The 24570-nt window shown below is 36.6% G+C and overlaps 1 protein-coding gene across 1 annotated transcript in view; it reads right to left on the reverse strand.

Annotated features, from left to right (window-relative positions):
* LOC115128056 (ATP-binding cassette sub-family C member 12-like) overlaps positions 1-24570 on the reverse strand; it is a 78965-nt gene that overhangs the window by 37115 nt on the left and 17280 nt on the right. The window contains exons 6-10 of the mRNA XM_065016613.1: positions 23769-23942; positions 22665-22812; positions 5547-5695; positions 2586-2693; positions 1805-2053 (exon numbers count right to left, since the gene is read on the reverse strand). Coding sequence (XP_064872685.1) covers positions 1805-2053; positions 2586-2693; positions 5547-5695; positions 22665-22812; positions 23769-23942 — 828 coding nt within the window. The remainder of the gene's footprint in view (positions 1-1804; positions 2054-2585; positions 2694-5546; positions 5696-22664; positions 22813-23768; positions 23943-24570) is intronic.

The raw sequence follows: 24570 nt of genomic DNA on the forward strand, positions 1-24570 counted from the left end.
CCAGAAGCTCTCGGGGTGTGCGAGAACACGTGGGCGGACGAAGAGAGAGCAGTAGGAGTAGCAGTGTTATCTGTGGTGATCCATGTTTCCGTCAGTGCCAAGAAGTCGAGGGACTGGAGGGAGGCATAGGCTGAGATGAACTCTGCCTTGTTGGCCGCAGATCGGCAGTTCCAGAGGCTACCGGAGACCTGGAACTCCACGTGGGTCGTGCGCGCTGGGACCACCAGATTAGGGTGGCCGCGGCCACGCGGTGTGGAGCGTTTGTATGGTCTGTGCAGAGAGGAGAGAACAGGGATAGACAGACACATAGTTGACAGGCTACAGAAGAGGCAACGCTAATGCAAAGGAGATTGGAATGACAAGTGGACTACACGTCTCAAATGTTCAGAAAGTTAAGCTTACGTAGCAAGAATCTTATTGACTAAAATGATTAAAATGATACAGTACTGCTGAAGTAGGCTAGCTGGCAGTGGCTGCGTTGTTGACTTTGTAGGCTAGCTGGCAGTGGCTACGTTGTTGACACTACACTAATCAAGTCGTTCCGTTGAGTGTAATAGTTTCTACAGTGCTGCTATTCGGGGCTTGCTGGCTAGCTAGCAGTGTTGATTACGTTACGTTGCGTTAAAAGAACGACAATAGCTGGCTAGCTAATCTAGAAAATCGCTCTAGACTACACAATTATCTTTGATACAAAGACGGCTATGTAGCTAGCTATGTAGCTAGCTACGATCAAACAAATCAAACCGTTGTACTGTAATGAAATGAAATGAAAATGTGATACTACCTGTGGAGCGAGCGGAATCGACCCGGTTTGTTGAGTGCGGAAGTTCTATTCGGTAGACGTTGGCTAGCTGTTGGCTAGCTAGCAGTGTCTCCTACGTTAAGGACGACAAATAGCTGGCTAGCTAACCTCGGTAAATTAAGATAATCACTCTAAAACTACACACTCTAAACTACACAATTATCTTGGATACGAAGACAGCAAAGACAACTATGTAGCTAGCTAACACTACACTAATCAAGTCGTTCAGTTGAGTGTAATTGTTTCTACAGTGCTGCTATTCGGTAGACGGTGGACGTTTGCTAGCTGGCTAGCTGCTGGGCAGATAGCAGTGTAGACTACGTTAGGACGACGAAATACGATAATTACGCAATTATCTTTGATACAAAGACGGCTATGTAGCTAGCTAAGAAGAAATTGCTAAGATTAGACCAATCAAACCGTTGTACTATAATGAAATGTAATGAAATGTAATGAAAAGTTATACTACCAGCGGACCGAAGTACCTCATCTAACTCTGACCCCTGCTTAACCTATATTAACTCTGACCCCTGCTTAACCTATATTAACTCTGACCCCTGCTTACCTCATGTAACTCTGACCTCTGCTTACCCTATATTAACTCTGACCCCTGCTTAACCTATATTAACTCTGACCTCTGCTTACCTCATCTAACTCTGACCCCTGCTTACCTCATCTAACTCTGACCCCTGCTTACCTCATCTAACTCTGACCCCTGCTTAACCTATATTAACTCTGACCCCTGCTTACCTCATCTAACCCAGACCCCACTCACCCCATCTCACCCAATAAAAAGCATTATCTAACCCAGACCCCACTCACCCCATTTAACCCAATCAAAAGCCCTATCTAACCCAGACCCCACTCACCCCATCTAACCCAATCAAAAGCCCTATCTAACCCAGACCCCACTCATCCCATCTCACCCAATCAAAAGCCCTATCTAACCCAGACCCCATCTCACCCAATCATAAGCCCTATCTAACCCCAACCAGCACCTACCTTAGGCAGGTTGAAGGAGATGTTTCTCAGGGTGGGCTTGGCCTTGGTCTTGCCCGGTGTGTGAGTCCCGTTCTGGCCCTGTGGTTCCACCTTCCCTCCCTTCAGAGAGGCTGTGGTGCCTGGTGCCGTAGTGGTTGTCTGTCCTTCAGGCCTGGCCCAGGTGAATGTTGCCTTCTCCATGACCAGGGCCGAGGAGGACCCGTGTCTCTGGACCAGGTACGAGTCTGGGTTCTGTGTCATCAGCAGTTTCTACACACACACAGAGAGTGGACACGCACACGCACGCACACACCCATACACAACCCCCCACACAAACACAGAGTGGACACGCACACACACACACACACAGAGAGTGGACACGCACACGCACGCACATACACATACACAACCCCCCCCCCCACACACACACACACACACACACACACACACAGGCACACACACACACACAAATAATCACAAATGTAAACATGTAGATTTACACACATACAAAGTATACAAACCCACACACACACACACACAAACACACACACACACACACACACACACACAACACACACACACACACACACACACACACACACACACACACACACACACACACACAGTAAACACACACACACACACAGTAAACACACACACACACACACAGTAAACACACAGAGCTTATCTTCATGCTACAAAGAGACTGATAACAGAAATGCTTAGGACACATGTGCTTCATGATATACAGTAAGAGGATGAAGTTGATGATTGATCATGTTTTAAAGGAGAGGAGGCTCACCTTTAGCCGGGCTAGCGATACCAGTCCCTCGGCTATGGCTTTGACAGAGAACGGCAGCAAACCCAGGGAGAACCGCATGGAGTTAAAGATGGCGATTGTGGTAAAAGCCTGGTAAAAACAAGATGGCCATTAGGGTAAACAGCCTGGTAAAAACAAGATGGCCATTAGGGTAAACAGCCTGGTAAAAACAAGATGGCGATTAGGGTAAACAGCCTGGTAAAAACAAGATGGCGATTAGGGTAAACAGCCTAGTAAAAACAAGATGGCGATGAGGGTAACAGCCTGGTAAAAACAAGATGGCGATTAGGGTAAACAGCCTGGTAAAAACAAGATGGCGATTAGGGTAAACAGCCTGGTAAAAACAAGATGGCGATTAGGGTAACAGCCTGGTAAAAACAAGATGGCGATTAGGGTAACAGCCTGGTAAAAACAAGATGGCGATGAGGGTAACAGCCTGGTAAAAACAAGATGGCGATTAGGGTAACAGCCTGGTAAAAACAAGATGGCGATGAGGGTAACAGCCTGGTAAAAACAAGATGGCGATTAGGGTAACAGCCTGGTAAAAACAAGATGGCGATTAGGTATTAGGACCAGGTATTAGGACTAGGTATTAAGACTAGGTATTAGGTCTAGGTATTAGGACCAGGTATTAGGTCTAGGTATTAGGACTAGGTATTAGGACTAGGACTAGGCATTAGGTCTAGGTATTAGGTCTAGTTATTAGGACTAGGTATTAGGACTAGGTCCAGGTATTAGGACCAGGTATTAGGACCAGGTATTAGGACTAGGTATTAGGACCAGGTATTAGGTCTAGGTATTAGGACCAGGTGTTAGGACCAGGTATTAGGACTAGGTATTAGGTCTAGATATTAGGACTAGGTATTAGGTCTAGGACTAGGTATTAGGTCTAGGTATTAGGACTAGGTATTAGGTCTAGGACTAGGTATTAGGTCTAGGTATTAGGACTAGGTATTAGGACGAGGTATTAGGTCTAGGTATTAGGACTAGGTATTAGGTATAGGTATTAGGACTAGGTATTAGGACCAGGTATTAGGACTAGGTCTAGGTATTAGGACCAGGTATTAGGACTAGGTATTATGACTAGGTATTAGGTCTAGGGAGTAGGACTAGGTATTAGGTCTAGGACTAGGTATTAGGTCTAGGTATTAGGACTAGGTATTAGGTCTAGGTATTAGGACTATGTATTAGGTCTAGGTATTAGGTCAAGGTATTAGGACTAGGTCTAGGTATTAGGACCAGGTATTAGGACAAGGACTAGGTATTAGGACTAGGTATTAGGACTAAGTCTAGGTATTAAGACTAGGTATTAGGACTAGGTATTAGGACTAGGTATTAGGTCTAGGTATTAGGACTAGGTATTAGGACTAGGTCTAGGTATTAGGACTAGGTATTAGGTCTAGGTATTAGGACTAGGTATTAGGACTAGGTATTAGGTCTAGGTATTAGGACCAGGTATTAGGACTAGGTATTAGAACTAGGTATTAGGTCTAGGTATTAGGACCAGGTATTAGGACTAGGTATTAGGACCAGGTCTAGGTATTAGGACTAGGTATTAGGACTAGGTATTAGGTCTAGGTATTAGGACTAGGACTAGGCATTAGGTCTAGGTATTAGGTCTAGTTATTAGGACTAGGTATTAGGACTAGGTCCAGGTATTAGGACCAGGTATTAGGACCAGGTATTAGGACTAGGTATTAGGACCAGGTATTAGGTCTAGGTATTAGGACCAGGTGTTAGGACCAGGTATTAGGACTAGGTATTAGGTCTAGATATTAGGACTAGGTATTAGGTCTAGGACTAGGTATTAGGTCTAGGTATTAGGACTAGGTATTAGGTCTAGGACTAGGTATTAGGTCTAGGTATTAGGACTAGGTATTAGGACGAGGTATTAGGTCTAGGTATTAGGACTAGGTATTAGGTATAGGTATTAGGACTAGGTATTAGGACCAGGTATTAGGACTAGGTCTAGGTATTAGGACCAGGTATTAGGACTAGGTATTATGACTAGGTATTAGGTCTAGGGAGTAGGACTAGGTATTAGGTCTAGGACTAGGTATTAGGTCTAGGTATTAGGACTAGGTATTAGGTCTAGGTATTAGGACTATGTATTAGGTCTAGGTATTAGGTCAAGGTATTAGGACTAGGTCTAGGTATTAGGACCAGGTATTAGGACAAGGACTAGGTATTAGGACTAGGTATTAGGACTAAGTCTAGGTATTAAGACTAGGTATTAGGACTAGGTATTAGGACTAGGTATTAGGTCTAGGTATTAGGACTAGGTATTAGGACTAGGTCTAGGTATTAGGACTAGGTATTAGGTCTCGGTATTAGGACTAGGTATTAGGACTAGGTATTAGGTCTAGGTATTAGGACCAGGTATTAGGACTAGGTATTAGAACTAGGTATTAGGTCTAGGTATTAGGACCAGGTATTAGGACTAGGTATTAGGACCAGGTATTAGGACTAGGTATTAGGACTAGGTCTAGGTATTAGGACTAGGTATTAGGACTAGGTATTAGGTCTAGGTATTAGGACTAGGTATTAGGACTAGGACCAGGTATTAGGACTAGGTATTAGGCCTAGGACTAGGTATTAGGTCTAGGTATTAGGACTAGGTATTAGGACTAGGTATTAGATCTAGGTTTTAGGACTAGGTATTAGGTCTAGGTATTAGGACTAGGTATTAGGACTAGGTATTAGGACTAGGACTAGGTATTAGGTCTAGGTATTAGGACTAGGTATTAGGACTAGGTATTAGGACTAGGTATGAGGACTAGGTATTAGGTCTAGGTATTAGGACTAGGTATTAGGACTAGGTATTAGGTCTAGGTATTAGGACTAGGTATTAGGACTAGGTGTTAAGTCTAGGTATTAGGACAAGGTATTAGGTCTAGGTACTAGGACTAGGCATTAGGACTAGGCATTAGGTATACTACTCACTTCCGAGGAGCTGAGGGGCAGGCCCAGCAGGGTGTGGACTACGAAGGTGAGGATGGTTGCCAGGGTGGGGATGATGGTTGTGATGGAGGAGTTGATACTCTGGATGTAGCCAGCCATCTCCAGCAGCTGCTTCTCAGCCTTCCTGATGTCTGATGGGGAAACACAGGACGGCAGATATGGAATGTGTACAAAATGGATCCCTATTCCCTTTATATGGCACTATATCCAGACACACTGTATACACTGTAAACAACGCTCTAGTAAAGATTTATACCAAATGTTCTAGAACTCTAATAATATACTAGTATGTACAGTGACTATAGAACTCTAATAATATACTAGTATGTACAGTGACTATAGAACTCTAATAATATATTAGTATGTACAGTGACTATGGAACTCTAATAATATACTAGTATGTACAGTGACTATAGAACTCTAATAATATACTAGTATGTACAGTGACTATAGAACTCTAATAATATACTAGTATGTACAGTGACTATAGAACTCTAATAATATACTAGTATGTACAGTGACTATAGAACTCTAATAATATACTAGTATGTACAGTGACTACAGAACTCTAATAATATACTAGTATGTACAGTGACTATAGAACTCTAATAATATACTAGTATGTACAGTGACTATAGAACTCTAATAATATAGAACTCTAATAATATACTAGTATGTACAGTGACTATAGAACTCTAATAATATACTAGTATGTACAGTGACTATAGAACTCTAATAATATACTAGTATGTACAGTGACTATGGAACTCTAATAATATAGAACTCTAATAATATACTAGTATGTACAGTGACTACAGAACTCTAATAATATACTAGTATGTACAGTGACTATTGAACTCTAATAATATACTAGTATGTACAGTGACTATAGAACTCTAATAATATACTAGTATGTACAGTGACTATAGAACTCTAATAATATACTAGTATGTACAGTGACTATAGAACTCTAATAATATACTAGTATGTACAGTGACTACAGAACTCTAATAATATACTAGTATGTACAGTGACTATAGAACTCTAATAATATAGAACTCTAATAATATACTAGTATGTACAGTGACTATAGAACTCTAATAATATAGAACTCTAATAATATACTAGTATGTACAGTGACTACAGAACTCTAATAATATACTAGTATGTACAGTGACTATTGAACTCTAATAATATACTAGTATGTACAGTGACTATAGAACTCTAATAATATACTAGTATGTACAGTGACTATAGAACTCTAATAATATACTAGTATGTACAGTGACTATAGAACTCTAATAATATACTAGTATGTACAGTGACTACAGAACTCTAATAATATACTAGTATGTACAGTGACTATAGAACTCTAATAATATACTAGTATGTACAGTGACTATGGAGCTCTAATAATATACTAGTATGTACAGTGACTATAGAACTCTAATAATATACTAGTATGTACAGTGACTATAGAACTCTAATAATATACTAGTATGTACAGTGACTATAGTACAGTGACTATCACTTTTTATAGCTACTGTTTACAGGCCTCCTGGGCCATATACAGCGTTTCTCACTGAGTTCCCTGAATTCCTATCGGACCTTGTAGTCATTGCAGATAATATTCTAATCTTTGGTGACTTTAATATTCACATGGAAAAGTCCACAGACCCACTCCAAAAGGCTTTCGGAGCCATCATCGACTCAGTGGGTTTTGTCCAACATGTCTCTGGACCTCACTCACTGTCACAGTCATAAAGCTGGACTAGTTTTGTCCCATGGAATAAATGTTGTGGATCTTAATGTTTTCCTCATAATCCTGGACTATCGGACCACCATTTTATTACGTTTGCAATTGCAACAAATAATCTGCTCAGACCCCAACCAAGGAACATCAAAAGTCGTGCTATAAATTCACAGACAACACAAAGATTCCTTGATGCCCTTCCAGACTCCTCTGCCTACCCAAGGACGCCAGAGGACAAAAATCCGTTAACCACCTAACTGAGTATCTCAATTTAACCTTGCGCAATACCTAGATGCAGTTGCACCCCTAAAAACTAAAAAATGTCTCATAAGAAACTAGCTCCCTGGTACACAGAAAATACCCGAGCTCTGAAGCAAGCTTCAGAAAATTGGAGCAATGGCGCCACACCAAACTGGAAGTCTTCCGACTAGCTTGGAAGGACGGTGCCGTGCAGTACCGAAGAGCCCTTACTGCTGCTCGATCATCCTATTTTCTAACTTAATTGAGGAAAATAAGAACAATCCGAAATTCCTTTTGATACTGTCGCAAAGCTAACTAAAAGCAGCATTCCCCAAGAGAGGATGACTTTCACTTTAGCAGTGATAAATTCATGAACTTCTTTGAGGAAAAGATTATGATTATTAGAAAGCAAATTACGGACTCCTCTTTAAACCTGCGTATTCCTCCAAACCTCAGTTGTCCTGAGTCTGCACAACTCTGCCAGGACCTAGGATCAAGAGACGCTCAAGTCTTTAGTACTATATCTCTTGACACAATGATGAAAATAATCATGGCCTCTAAACCTTCAAGCTGCATACTGGACCCTATTCCAACTAAACTACTGAAAGAGCTGCTTCCTGTGCTTGGCCCTCCTATAATTGAACATAATAAACGGCTCTCTATCCACTGGATGTGTACCAAACTCACTAAAAGTGGCAGTAATAAAGCCTCTCTTGAAAAAGCCAAACCTTGACCCAGAAAATATAAAAAACTATCGGCCTATATCGAATCTTCCATTCCTCTCAAAAATTTTAGAGAAGGCTGTTGCGCAGCAACTCACTGCCTTCCTGAAGACAAACAATGTATACGAAATGCTTCAGTCTGGTTTTAGACCCCATCATAGCACTGAGACGGCACTTGTGAAGGTGGTAAATGACATTTTAATGGCAACGGACCGAGCTCTGCATCTGTCCTCGTGCTCCTAGACCTTAGTGCTGCTTTTGATACCATAGATCACCACATTCTTTTGGAGAGATTGAAACCCAAATTGGTCTACACGGACATGTTCTGGCCTGGTTTAGATCTTATCTGTCGGAAAGATATCAGTTTGTCTCTGTGAATGGTTTGTCCTCTGACAAATCAACTGTAAATTTCGGTGTTCCTCAGGTTCTGTTTTAGGACCACTATTGTTTTCACTATATATTTTACCTCTTGGGGATGTTATTCAGAAAACATAATGTAAACTTTCACTGCTATGCGGATGACACACAGCTGTACATTTCAATGAAACATGGTGAAGCCCCAAAATTGCCCTCGCTAGAAGCATGTGTTTCAGACATAAGGAAGTGGATGGCTGCAAACTTTCTACTATTAAACTCGGACAAAACAGAGATGCTTGTTCTAGGTCCCAAGAAACAAAGAGATCTTCTGTTGAATCTGACAATTAATCTTAATGGTTGTACAGTCGTCTCAAATAAAACTGTGAAGGACCTCGGCGTTACTCTGGACCCTGATCTCTCTTTTGAAGAACATATCAAGACCATTTCGAGGACAGCTTTTTCCATCTACGTAACATTGCAAAAATCAGAAACTTTCTGTCCAAAAATGATGCAGAAAAATTAATCCATGCTTTTGTCACTTCTAGGTTAGACTACTGCAATGCTCTATTTTCCGGCTACCCGGATAAAGCACTAAATAAACTTCAGTTAGTGCTGAATACGGCTGCTAGAATCTGACTAGAACCAAAAAATTTGATCATATTACTCCAGTGCTAGCCTCTCTACACTGGCTTCCTGTCAAAGCAAGGGCTGATTTCAAGGTTTACTGCTAACCTACAAAGCATTACATGGGCTTGCTCCTACCTATCTCTCTGATTTGGTCCTGCCGTACATACCTACACGTACGCTACGGTCACAAGACGCAGGCCTCCTAATTGTCCCTAAATTTCTAAGCAAACAGCTGGAGGCAGGGCTTTCTCCTATAGAGCTCCATTTTTATGGAACGGTCTGCCTACCCATGTCAGAGACGCAAACTCGGTCTCAACCTTTAAGTCTTTACTGAAGACTCATCTCTTCAGTGGGTCATATGATTGAGTGTAGTCTGGCCCAGGAGTGGGAAGGTGAACGGAAAGGCTCTGGAGCAACGAACCGCCCTTGCTGTCTCTGCCTGGCCGATTCCCCTCTTTCCACTGGGATTCTCTGCCTCTACCCTGTTACGGGGGCTGAGTCACTGGCTTACTGGGGCTCTCTCATGCCGTCCCTGGGGGTGCGTCACCTGGGTGGGTTGATTCACTGTTGTGGTCGGCCTGTCTGGGTTGGCGCCCCCCCCTTGGGTTGTGCCGTGGCGGAGATCTTTGTGGGCTATACTCGGCCTTGTCTCAGGATGGTAAGTTGGTGGTTGAAGATATCCCTCTAGTGGTGTGGGGGCTGTGCTTTGGCAAAGTGGGTGGGGTTATATCCTTCCTGTTTGGCCCTGTCCGGGGGTGTCCTCTGATGGGGCCACAGTGTCTCCTGACCCCTCCTGTCTCAGCCTCCAGTATTTATGCTGCATTAGTTTATGTGTCGGGGCTAGGGTCAGTTTGTTATATCTGGAGTACTTCTCCTGTCCTATTCGGTGTCCTGTGTGAATCTAAGTGTGCGTTCTCTAATTCTCTCCTTCTCTCTTTCTTTCTCTCTCTCGGAGGACCTGAGCCCTAGGACCATGCCCCAGGACTACCTGACATGATGACTCCTTGCTGTCCCCAGTCCACCTGGCCATGCTGCTGCTCCAGTTTCAACTGGCCTGGGCCCTAGGACCATGTCCCAGGACTACCTGACATGATGACTCCTTGCTGTCCCCAGTCCACCTGGCCATGCTGCTGCTCAGTTTCAACTGTTCTGCCTTACTATTATTCAACCATGCTGGTCATTTATGAACATTTGAACATCTTGGCCACGTTCTGTTATAATCTCCACCCGGCACAGCCAGAAGAGGACTGGCCACCCCACATATGCTCTCTCTAATTCTCTCTTTCTTTCTCTCTCTCTCGGAGGACCTGAGCCCTAGGACCGTGCCCTAGGACTACCTGACATGATGACTCCTTGCTGTCCCCAGTCCACCTGACTGTGCTGCTGCTCCAGTTTCAACTGTTCTGCCTTATTATTATTCGACCATGCTGGTCATTTATGAACATTTGAACATCTTGGTCATGTTCTGTTATAATCTCTACCCGGCACAGCCAGAAGAGGACTGGCCACCCCACATAGCCTGGTTCCTCTCTAGGTTTCTTCCTAGGTTTTGGCCTTTCTAGGGAGTTTTTCCTAGCCACCGTGCTTTTACACCTGCATTGTTTGCTGTTTGGGGTTTTAGGCTGGGTTTCTGTACAGCACTTTGAGATATCAGCTGATGTACGAAGGGCTATATAAATAAATTTGATTTGATTTGATTTGATTTATAGAACTCTAATAATATACTAGTATGTACAGTGACTACAGAACTCTAATAATATACTAGTATGTACAGTGACTATAGAACTCTAATAATATACTAGTATGTACAGTGACTATAGAACTCTAATAATATAGAACTCTAATAATATACTAGTATGTACAGTGACTATAGAACTCTAATAATATACTAGTATGTACAGTGACTATAGAACTCTAATAATATAGAACTCTAATAATATACTAGTATGTACAGTGACTATAGAACTCTAATAATATACTAGTATGTACAGTGACTATAGAACTCTAATAATATAGAACTCTAATAATATACTAGTATGTACAGTGACTATGGAACTCTAATAATATAGAACTCTAATAATATACTAGTATGTACAGTGACTATGGAACTCTAATAATATACTAGTATGTACAGTGACTATAGAACTATAATAATATACTAGTATGTACAGTGACTATAGAACTCTAATAATATACTAGTATGTACAGTGACTATAGAACTCTAATAATATACTAGTATGTACAGTGACTATAGAACTCTAATAATATACTAGTATGTACAGTGACTATAGAACTCTAATAATATACTAGTATGTACAGTGACTATAGAACTCTAATAATATACTAGTATGTACAGTGACTATAGAACTCTAATAATATACTAGTATGTACAGTGACTATAGAACTCAAATAATATAGAACTCTAATAATATACTAGTATCTACAGTGACTATTGAACTCTAATAATATACTAGTATGTACAGTGACTATAGAACTCAAATAATATAGAACTCTAATAATATACTAGTATGTACAGTGACTATAGAACTCTAATAATATACTAGTATGTACAGTGACTATGGAGCTCTAATAATATACTAGTATGTACAGTGACTATGGAACTCTAATAATATACTAGTATGTACAGTGACTATGGAACTCTAATAATATACTAGTATGTACAGTGACTATGGAACTCTAATAATATACTAGTATGTACAGTGACTATAGAACTCTAATAATATACTAGTATGTACAGTGACTATAGAACTCTAATAATATATACTAGTATGTACAGTGACTATGGAACTCTAATAATATACTAGTATGTACAGTGACTATAGAACTCTAATAATATACTAGTATGTACAGTGACTATAGAACTCTAATAATATACTAGTATGTACAGTGACTATAGAACTCTAATAATATACTAGTATGTACAGTGACTATAGAACTCTAATAATATACTAGTATGTACAGTGACTATAGAACTCTAATAATATACTAGTATGTACAGTGACTATAGAACTCTAATAATATACTAGTATGTACAGTGACTATAGAACTCTAATAATATACTAGTATGTACAGTGACTATAGAACTCTAATAATATACTAGTATGTACAGTGACTATAGAACTCTAATAATATAGAACTCTAATAATATACTAGTATGTACAGTGACTATAGAACTCTAATAATATACTAGTATGTACAGTGACTATAGAACTCTAATAATATAGAACTCTAATAATATACTAGTATGTACAGTGACTATAGAACTCTAATAATATACTAGTATGTACAGTGACTATAGAACTCTAATAATATACTAGTATGTACAGTGACTATAGAACTCTAATAATATACTAGTATGTACAGTGACTATAGAACTCTAATAATATACTAGTATGTACAGTGACTATAGAACTCTAATAATATACTAGTATGTACAGTGACTATAGAACTCTAATAATATACTAGTATGTACAGTGACTATAGAACTCTAATAATATACTAGTATGTACAGTGACTATAGAACTCTAATAATATACTAGTATGTACAGTGACTATAGAACTCTAATAATATACTAGTATGTACAGTGACTATAGAACTCTAATAATATACTAGTATGTACAGTGACTATTGAACTCTAATAATAAACTAGTATGTACAGTGACTATAGAACTCTAATAATATACTAGTATGTACAGTGACTATAGAACTCTAATAATATACTAGTATGTACAGTGACTATAGAACTCTAATAATATACTAGTATGTACAGTGACTATAGAACTCTAATAATATAGAACTCTAATAATATATTAGTATGTACAGTGACTATAGAACTCTAATAATATACTAGTATGTACAGTGACTATAGAACTCTAATAATATACTAGTATCTACAGTGACTATAGAACTCTAATAATATAGAACTCTAATAATATACTAGTATGTACAGTGACTATAGAACTCTAATAATATAGAACTCTAATAATATACTAGTATGTACAGACTATAGAACTCTAATAATATACTAGTATGTACAGTGACTATAGAACTCTAATAATATAGAACTCTAATAATATACTAGTATGTACAGTGACTATAGAACTATAATAATATACTAGTATGTACAGTGACTATAGAACTCTAATAATATACTAGTATGTACAGTGACTATAGAACTATAATAATATACTAGTATGTACAGTGACTATAGAACTCTAATAATATACTAGTATGTACAGTGACTACAGAACTCTAATAATATACTAGTATGTACAGTGACTATAGAACTCTAATAATATACTAGTATGTACAGTGACTATAGAACTCTAATAATATACTAGTATGTACAGTGACTATAGAACTCTAATAATATACTAGTATGTACAGTGACTATAGAACTCTAATAATATAGAACTCTAATAATATACTAATATGTACAGTGACTATAGAACTCTAATAATATACTAGTATGTACGGTGACTACAGAACTCTAATAATATACTAGTATGTACAGTGACTATAGAACTCTAATAATATACTAGTATGTACAGTGACTATAGAACTCTAATAATATACTAGTATGTACAGTGACTATAGAACTCTAATAATATATACTAGTATGTACAGAGACTATAGAACTCTAATAATATATACTAGTATGTACAGTGACTATAGAACTCTAATAATATACTAGTATGTACAGTGACTATAGAACTCTAATAATATACTAGTATGTACAGTGACTATAGAACTCTAATAATATAGAACTCTAATAATATACTAGTATGTACAGTGACTATAGAACTCTAATAATATACTAGTATGTACAGTGACTATAGAACTCTAATAATATACTAGTATGTACAGTGACTATAGAACTCTAATAATATACTAGTATGTACAGTGACTATAGAACTCTAATAATATACTAGTATGTACAGTGACTATAGAACTCTAATAATATAGAACTCTAATAATATACTAGTATGTACAGTGACTATAGAACTCTAATAATATACTAGTATGTACAGTGACTATAGAACTCTAATAATATACTAGTATCTACAGTGACTATAGAACTCTAATAATATACTAGTATGTACAGTGACTATAGAACTCAAATAATATAGAACTCTAATAATATACTAGTATGTACAGTGACTATAGAACTCTAATAATATACTAGTATGTACAGTGACTATAGAACTCTAATAATATACTAGTATGTACAGTGACTATAGAACTCTAATAATATAGAACTCTAATAATATACTAGTATGTACAGTGACTATAGAACTCTAATAATATACTAGTATGTACAGTGACTATATAACTCTAATAATATACTAGTATGTACAGTGACTATAGAACTCTAATAATATACTAGTATGTACAGTGACTATAGAACTCTAATAATATACTAGTATGTACAGTGACTATATAACTCTAATAATATACTAGTATGTACAGTGACTATAGAACTCTAATAATATACTAGTATGTACAGTGACTATGGAACTCTAATAATATATACTAGTATGTACAGAGACTATAGAACTCTAATAATATACTAGTATGTACAGTGACTATAGAACTCTAATAATATACTAGTATGTACAGTGACTATAGAACTCTAATAATATAGAACTCTAATAATATACTAGTATGTACAGTGACTATAGAACTCTAATAATATACTAGTATGTACAGTGACTATAGAACTCTAATAATATACTAGTATGTACAGTGACTATAGAACTCTAATAATATACTAGTATGTACAGTGACTATAGAACTCTAATAATATACTAGTATGTACAATGACTATAGAACTCTAATAATATAGAACTCTAATAATATACTAGTATGTACAGTGACTATAGAACTCTAATAATATACTAGTATGTACAATGACTATAGAACTCTAATAATATAGAACTCTAATAATATACTAGTATGTACAGTGACTATAGAACTCTAATAATATAGAACTCTAATAATATACTAGTATGTACAGTGACTATAGAACTCTAATAATATACTAGTATGTACAGTGACTATGGAGCTCTAATAATATACTAGTATGTACAGTGACTATAGAACTCTAATAATATATTAGTATGTACAGTGACTATGGAGCTCTAATAATATACTAGTATGTACAGTGACTATAGAACTCTAATAATATACTAGTATGTACAGAGACTATAGAACTCTAATAATATACTAGTATGTACAGTGACTATAGAACTCTAATAATATACTAGTATGTACAGTGACTATAGAACTCTAATAATATAGAACTCTAATAATATACTAGTATGTACAGTGACTATGGAGCTCTAATAATATACTAGTATGTACAGTGACTATAGAACTCTAATAATATACTAGTATGTACAGTGACTATAGAACTCTAATAATATACTAGTATGTACAGTGACTATAGAACTCTAATAATATACTAGTATGTACAGTGACTATAGAACTCTAATAATATACTAGTATGTACAGTGACTATAGAACTCTAATAATATACTAGTATGTACAGTGACTATAGAACTCTAATAATATACTAGTATGTACAGTGACTATAGAACTCTAATAATATACTAGTATGTACAGTGACTATAGAACTCTAATAATATACTAGTATGTACAGTGACTATAGAACTCTAATAATATACTAGTATGTACAGTGACTATAGAACTCTAATAATATACTAGTATGTACAGTGACTATAGAACTCTAATAATATACTAGTATGTACAGTGACTATAGAACTCTAATAATATACTAGTATGTACAGTGACTACAGAACTCTAATAATATACTAGTATGTACAGTGACTATAGAACTCTAATAATATACTAGTATGTACAGTGACTATAGAACTCTAATAATATACTAGTATGTACAGTGACTATAGAACTCTAATAATATACTAGTATGTACAGTGACTATAGAACTCTAATAATATACTAGTATGTACAGTGCCTGTAGAACTCTAATAATATAGAACTCTAATAATATACTAGTATGTACAGTGACTATAGAACTCTAATAATATACTAGTATGTACAGTGACTATAGAACTCTAATAATATACTAGTATGTACAGTGACTACAGAACTCTAATAATATACTAGTATGTACAGTGACTATAGAACTCTAATAATATACTAGTATGTACAGTGACTATAGAACTCTAATAATATAGAACTCTAATAATATACTAATATGTACAGTGACTATAGAACTCTAATAATATACTAGTATGTACGGTGACTACAGAACTCTAATAATATACTAGTATGTACAGTGACTATAGAACTCTAATAATATACTAGTATGTACAGTGACTATAGAACTCTAATAATATACTAGTATGTACAGTGACTATAGAACTCTAATAATATACTAGTATGTACAATGACTATAGAACTCTAATAATATACTAGTATGTACAGTGACTATGGAGCTCTAATAATATACTAGTATGTACAGTGACTATAGAACTCTAATAATATACTAGTATGTACAGTGACTATAGAACTCTAATAATATACTAGTATGTACAGTGACTATAGAACTCTAATAATATACTAGTATGTACAATGACTATAGAACTCTAATAATATAGAACTCTAATAATATACTAGTATGTACAGTGACTATAGAACTCTAATAATATACTAGTATGTACAATGACTATAGAACTCTAATAATATAGAACTCTAATAATATACTAGTATGTACAGTGACTATAGAACTCTAATAATATAGAACTCTAATAATATACTAGTATGTACAGTGACTATAGAACTCTAATAATATACTAGTATGTACAGTGACTATGGAGCTCTAATAATATACTAGTATGTACAGTGACTATAGAACTCTAATAATATATTAGTATGTACAGTGACTATGGAACTCTAATAATATACTAGTATGTACAGTGACTATAGAACTCTAATAATATACTAGTATGTACAGAGACTATAGAACTCTAATAATATACTAGTATGTACAGTGACTATAGAACTCTAATAATATACTAGTATGTACAGTGACTATAGAACTCTAATAATATAGAACTCTAATAATATACTAGTATGTACAGTGACTATAGAACTCTAATAATATACTAGTATGTACAGTGACTATAGAACTCTAATAATATACTAGTATGTACAGTGACTATAGAACTCTAATAATATACTAGTATGTACAGTGACTATAGAACTCTAATAATATACTAGTATGTACAGTGACTATAGAACTCTAATAATATACTAGTATGTACAGTGACTATAGAACTCTAATAATATACTAGTATGTACAGTGACTATAGAACTCTAATAATATACTAGTATGTACAGTGACTATAGAACTCTAATAATATACTAGTATGTACAGTGACTATAGAACTCTAATAATATACTAGTATGTACAGTGACTATAGAACTCTAATAATATACTAGTATGTACAGTGACTATAGAACTCTAATAATATACTAGTATGTACAGTGACTATAGAACTCTAATAATATACTAGTATGTACAGTGACTATAGAACTCTAATAATATACTAGTATGTACAGTGACTACAGAACTCTAATAATATACTAGTATGTACAGTGACTATAGAACTCTAATAATATACTAGTATGTACAGTGACTATAGAACTCTAATAATATACTAGTATGTACAGTGACTATAGAACTCTAATAATATACTAGTATGTACAGTGACTATAGAACTCTAATAATATACTAGTATGTACAGTGCCTGTAGAACTCTAATAATATAGAACTCTAATAATATACTAGTATGTACAGTGACTATAGAACTCTAATAATATACTAGTATGTACAGTGACTATAGAACTCTAATAATATACTAGTATGTACAGTGACTACAGAACTCTAATAATATACTAGTATGTACAGTGACTATAGAACTCTAATAATATACTAGTATGTACAGTGACTATAGAACTCTAATAATATAGAACTCTAATAATATACTAATATGTACAGTGACTATAGAACTCTAATAATATACTAGTATGTACAGTGACTACAGAACTCTAATAATATACTAGTATGTACAGTGACTATAGAACTCTAATAATATACTAGTATGTACAGTGACTATAGAACTCTAATAATATACTAGTATGTACAGTGACTATAGAACTCTAATAATATACTAGTATGTACAGAGACTATAGAACTCTAATAATATATACTAGTATGTACAGTGACTATAGAACTCTAATAATATACTAGTATGTACAGTGACTATAGAACTCTAATAATATACTAGTATGTACAGTGACTATAGAACTCTAATAATATAGAACTCTAATAATATACTAGTATGTACAGTGACTATAGAACTCTAATAATATACTAGTATGTACAGTGACTATAGAACTCTAATAATATACTAGTATGTACAGTGACTATAGAACTCTAATAATATACTAGTATGTACAGTGACTATAGAACTCTAATAATATACTAGTATGTACAGTGACTATAGAACTCTAATAATATAGAACTCTAATAATATACTAGTATGTACAGTGACTATAGAACTCTAATAATATACTAGTATGTACAGTGACTATAGAACTCTAATAATATACTAGTATCTACAGTGACTATAGAACTCTAATAATATACTAGTATGTACAGTGACTATAGAACTCAAATAATATAGAACTCTAATAATATACTAGTATGTACAGTGACTATAGAACTCTAATAATATACTAGTATGTACAGTGACTATAGAACTCTAATAATATACTAGTATGTACAGTGACTATAGAACTCTAATAATATAGAACTCTAATAATATACTAGTATGTACAGTGACTATAGAACTCTAATAATATACTAGTATGTACAGTGACTATATAACTCTAATAATATACTAGTATGTACAGTGACTATAGAACTCTAATAATATACTAGTATGTACAGTGACTATAGAACTCTAATAATATACTAGTATGTACAGTGACTATATAACTCTAATAATATACTAGTATGTACAGTGACTATAGAACTCTAATAATATACTAGTATGTACAGTGACTATGGAACTCTAATAATATATACTAGTATGTACAGAGACTATAGAACTCTAATAATATACTAGTATGTACAGTGACTATAGAACTCTAATAATATACTAGTATGTACAGTGACTATAGAACTCTAATAATATAGAACTCTAATAATATACTAGTATGTACAGTGACTATAGAACTCTAATAATATACTAGTATGTACAGTGACTATAGAACTCTAATAATATACTAGTATGTACAGTGACTATAGAACTCTAATAATATACTAGTATGTACAGTGACTATAGAACTCTAATAATATACTAGTATGTACAATGACTATAGAACTCTAATAATATAGAACTCTAATAATATACTAGTATGTACAGTGACTATAGAACTCTAATAATATACTAGTATGTACAATGACTATAGAACTAATAATATAGAACTCTAATAATATACTAGTATGTACAGTGACTATAGAACTCTAATAATATAGAACTCTAATAATATACTAGTATGTACAGTGACTATAGAACTCTAATAATATACTAGTATGTACAGTGACTATGGAGCTCTAATAATATACTAGTATGTACAGTGACTATAGAACTCTAATAATATATTAGTATGTACAGTGACTATGGAGCTCTAATAATATACTAGTATGTACAGTGACTATAGAACTCTAATAATATACTAGTATGTACAGAGACTATAGAACTCTAATAATATACTAGTATGTACAGTGACTATAGAACTCTAATAATATACTAGTATGTACAGTGACTATAGAACTCTAATAATATAGAACTCTAATAATAATATACTAGTATGTACAGTGACTATGGAGCTCTAATAATATACTAGTATGTACAGTGACTATAGAACTCTAATAATATACTAGTATGTACAGTGACTATAGAACTCTAATAATATACTAGTATGTACAGTGACTATAGAACTCTAATAATATACTAGTATGTACAGTGACTATAGAACTCTAATAATATACTAGTATGTACAGTGACTATAGAACTCTAATAATATACTAGTATGTACAGTGACTATAGAACTCTAATAATATACTAGTATGTACAGTGACTATAGAACTCTAATAATATACTAGTATGTACAGTGACTATAGAACTCTAATAATATACTAGTATGTACAGTGACTATAGAACTCTAATAATATACTAGTATGTACAGTGACTATAGAACTCTAATAATATACTAGTATGTACAGTGACTATAGAACTCTAATAATATACTAGTATGTACAGTGACTATAGAACTCTAATAATATACTAGTATGTACAGTGACTACAGAACTCTAATAATATACTAGTATGTACAGTGACTATAGAACTCTAATAATATACTAGTATGTACAGTGACTATAGAACTCTAATAATATACTAGTATGTACAGTGACTATAGAACTCTAATAATATACTAGTATGTACAGTGACTATAGAACTCTAATAATATACTAGTATGTACAGTGCCTGTAGAACTCTAATAATATAGAACTCTAATAATATACTAGTATGTACAGTGACTATAGAACTCTAATAATATACTAGTATGTACAGTGACTATAGAACTCTAATAATATACTAGTATGTACAGTGACTACAGAACTCTAATAATATACTAGTATGTACAGTGACTATAGAACTCTAATAATATACTAGTATGTACAGTGACTATAGAACTCTAATAATATAGAACTCTAATAATAAACTAGTATGTACAGTGACTATAGAACTCTAATAATATACTAATATGTACAGTGACTATAGAACTCTAATAATATAGAACTCTAATAATATACTAGTATGTACAGTGACTATAGAACTCTAATAATATACTAGTATGTACAGTGACTATAGAACTCTAATAATATACAAGTATGTACAGTGACTATAGAACTCTAATAATATACTAGTATGTACAGTGACTATAGAACTCTAATAATATACTAGTATGTACAGTGACTATAGAACTCTAATAATATACTAGTATGTACAGTGCCTGTAGAATGTCTACACACCTTTGAACTAAAAAGGATTCAAAATGGGTTTTCTCCATACAGATCTACACATTACTATGTTATCAGGAAATGGTATTTGGCCAATAAACACCTTCAGTATCCTCTTTAGATACCTTCCCTACACCCTGTGGTGACCCTACTCTCAGTATCCTCTTTAGATACCTTCCTAACACCCTGTGGTGAACCTACTCTCAGTATCCTCTTTAGATACCTTCCCTACACCCTGTGATGACCCTACTCTCAGTATCCTCTTTAGATACCTTCCCTACACCCTGTGGTGACCCTACTCTCAGTATCCTCTTTAGATACCTTCCCTACACCCTGTGGTGACCCTACTCTCAGTATCCTCTTTAGATACCTTCCCTACACCCTGTGGTGACCCTACTCTCAGTACCCTCTTTAGATACCTTCCCTACACCCTGTGCTGACCCTACTCTCAGTATCCTCTTTAGATACCTTCCTAACACCCTGTGGTGAACCTACTCTCAGTATCCTCTTTAGATACCTTCCCTACACCCTGTGGTGACCCTACTCTCAGTACCCTCTTTAGATACCTTCCCTACACCCTGTGGTGACCCTACTCTCAGTATCCTCTTTAGATACCTTCCCTACACCCTGTGGTGACCCTACTCTCAGTATCCTCTTTAGATACCTTCCCTACACCCTGTGGTGACCCTACTCTCAGTATCCTCTTTAGATACCTTCCCTACACCCTGTGGTGACCCTACTCTCAGTATCCTCTTTAGATACCTTCCCTACACCCTGTGGTGACCCTACTCTCAGTATCCTCTTTAGATTCCTTCCCTACACCCTATGGTGACCCTACTCTCAGTATCCTCTTTAGATACCTTCCCTACACCCTGTGGTGACCCTACTCTCAGTATCCTCTTTAGATACCTTCCCTACACCCTGTGGTGACCCTACTCTCAGTATCCTCTTTAGATACCTTCCCTACACCCTGTGGTGACCCTACTCTCAGTATCCTCTTTAGATACCTTCCCTACACCCTGTGGTGACCATACTCTCAGTATCCTCTTTAGATACCTTCCCTACACCCTGTGGTGACCCTACTCTCAGTATCCTCTTTAGATACCTTCCCTACACCCTGTGGTGACCCTACTCTCAGAATCCTCTTTAGATTCCTTCCCTACACCCTGTGGTGACCCTACTCTCAGTATCCTCTTTAGATACCTTCCCTACACCCTGTGGTGACCCTAGTCTTCCTCACCGGTGATTTTCTTCTCGAAGGAGGTTTCCCAGGCATACATCTTGATGAGTTTGATGCAGGTGAGAACCTCGTTCATGGTGCGGACACGAGTGTCTGTGACGCTCACTGCTTTCCTCCTGAACACTTGGATCAGTCTGGCCATGAAAAACTACAGACAACACAACGACATACTGGTCAGTCTGGCCCAAGGTAAACTGCAGACAACACAACGACATACTGGTCAGTCTGGCCCATGGTAAACTACAGACAACACAACGACATACTGGTCAGTCTGGCCCAAGGTAAACTACAGACAACACGACAACATACTGGTCAGTCTGGCCCAAGGTAAACTACAGACAACACAACGACATACTGGTCAGTCTGGCCCATGGTAAACAACAGACAACACAACAACATACTGGTCAGTCTGGCCCATGGTAAACAACAGACAACACAACGACATACTGGTCAGTCTGGCCCATGGTAAACAACAGACAACACAACAACATACTGGTCAGTCTGGCCCAAGGTAAACTACAGACAACACGACAACATACTGGTCAGTCTGGCCCAAGGTAAACTACAGACAACACAACGACATACTGGTCAGTCTGGCCCAAGGTAAACTACAGACAACACAACGACATACTGGTCAGTCACAGAGACTCCTATGAGGGTTGGGCTTAGTTCCTGTATGGGGATGAAGATGAGGTAGACAGAGACTCCTATGAGGGTTAGGGTTAGTTCCTGTATGGGGATGAAGATGAGGTAGACAGAGACTCCTATGAGGGTTAGGGTTAGTACCTGTTTGGGGATGAAGATGAGGTAGACAGAGACTCCTATGAGTGTTAGTTCCTGTATGGGGATGAAGATGAGGTAGACAGAGACTCCTATGAGGGTTAGGGTTAGTACCTGTATGGTGATGAAGATGAGGTAGACAGAGACCCCTATGAGGGTTAGTACCTGTATGGGGATGAAGATGAGGTAGACAGAGACTCCTATGAGTGTTAGTACCTGTATGGGGATGAAGATGAGGTAGACAGAGACTCCTATGAGGGTTAGGGTTAGTACCTGTATGGGGATGAAGATGAGGTAGACAGAGACTCCTATGAGGGTTAGTACCTGTATGGGGATGAAGATGAGGTAGACAGAGACCCCTATGAGGGCAGTGTATCCTAGAGTGTAGCAGGCGTAGATCATACAGGCGGTCAGTAGCACAGGGATACACAGCAGGAAGGTACCAAACAGCACAGCCTCAAACATCCTGTAGCCATCACTGGTCAGCACGTTGATCATCTGGAGGGAGGAGAGGGAGGGAGAGAGAGAAAGAAAGAGGAGAGAGAGGAGAGGGGGAGAGGGAGAGAGAGAGCGAGGGAGAGAGAGGAGAGAGAAAGAGAGCGGGGGAGAGAAAGAGAGAGGTGAGAGAGGAGAGGGAGAGAGAGAGAGAGAGCAAGAGAGCGAGAGTGGAGAGGGAGAGAGCAAGAGAGAGAGAGCGAGAAAGAGAGAGAAAGAGAGAGAGAGAGAGAGGGGGGGGGCGAGAGAGGAGAGACAGAGAGAGAGAGAGAGAGAGAGAGAGAGAAGAGAGGAGAGAGAGAGAAAGAGGGAGAGAGAGAGAGAGAGTTAGAGAACATACAAGCAGGTGAGAATATAAGCTCCTGCATGTTTACCATCCACAACATATACAGGATACTACCCTCTACAACACTATGTCACCAGGACATATACAGGATACTACCCTCTACAACACTATGTCACCAGGACATATACAGGATACTACCCTCCACTATGTCACCAGGACATATACAGGATACTACCCTCCACTATGTCACCAGGACATATACAGGATACTACCCTCTACAACATAACCTCCACTATGTCACCAGGACATATACAGGATACTACCCTCTACAAAATAACCTTCACT

Source organism: Oncorhynchus nerka, unplaced genomic scaffold, assembly GCF_034236695.1.
Source record: "Oncorhynchus nerka isolate Pitt River unplaced genomic scaffold, Oner_Uvic_2.0 unplaced_scaffold_947, whole genome shotgun sequence".
Taxonomy (NCBI): Eukaryota; Metazoa; Chordata; class Actinopteri; order Salmoniformes; family Salmonidae; genus Oncorhynchus; species Oncorhynchus nerka.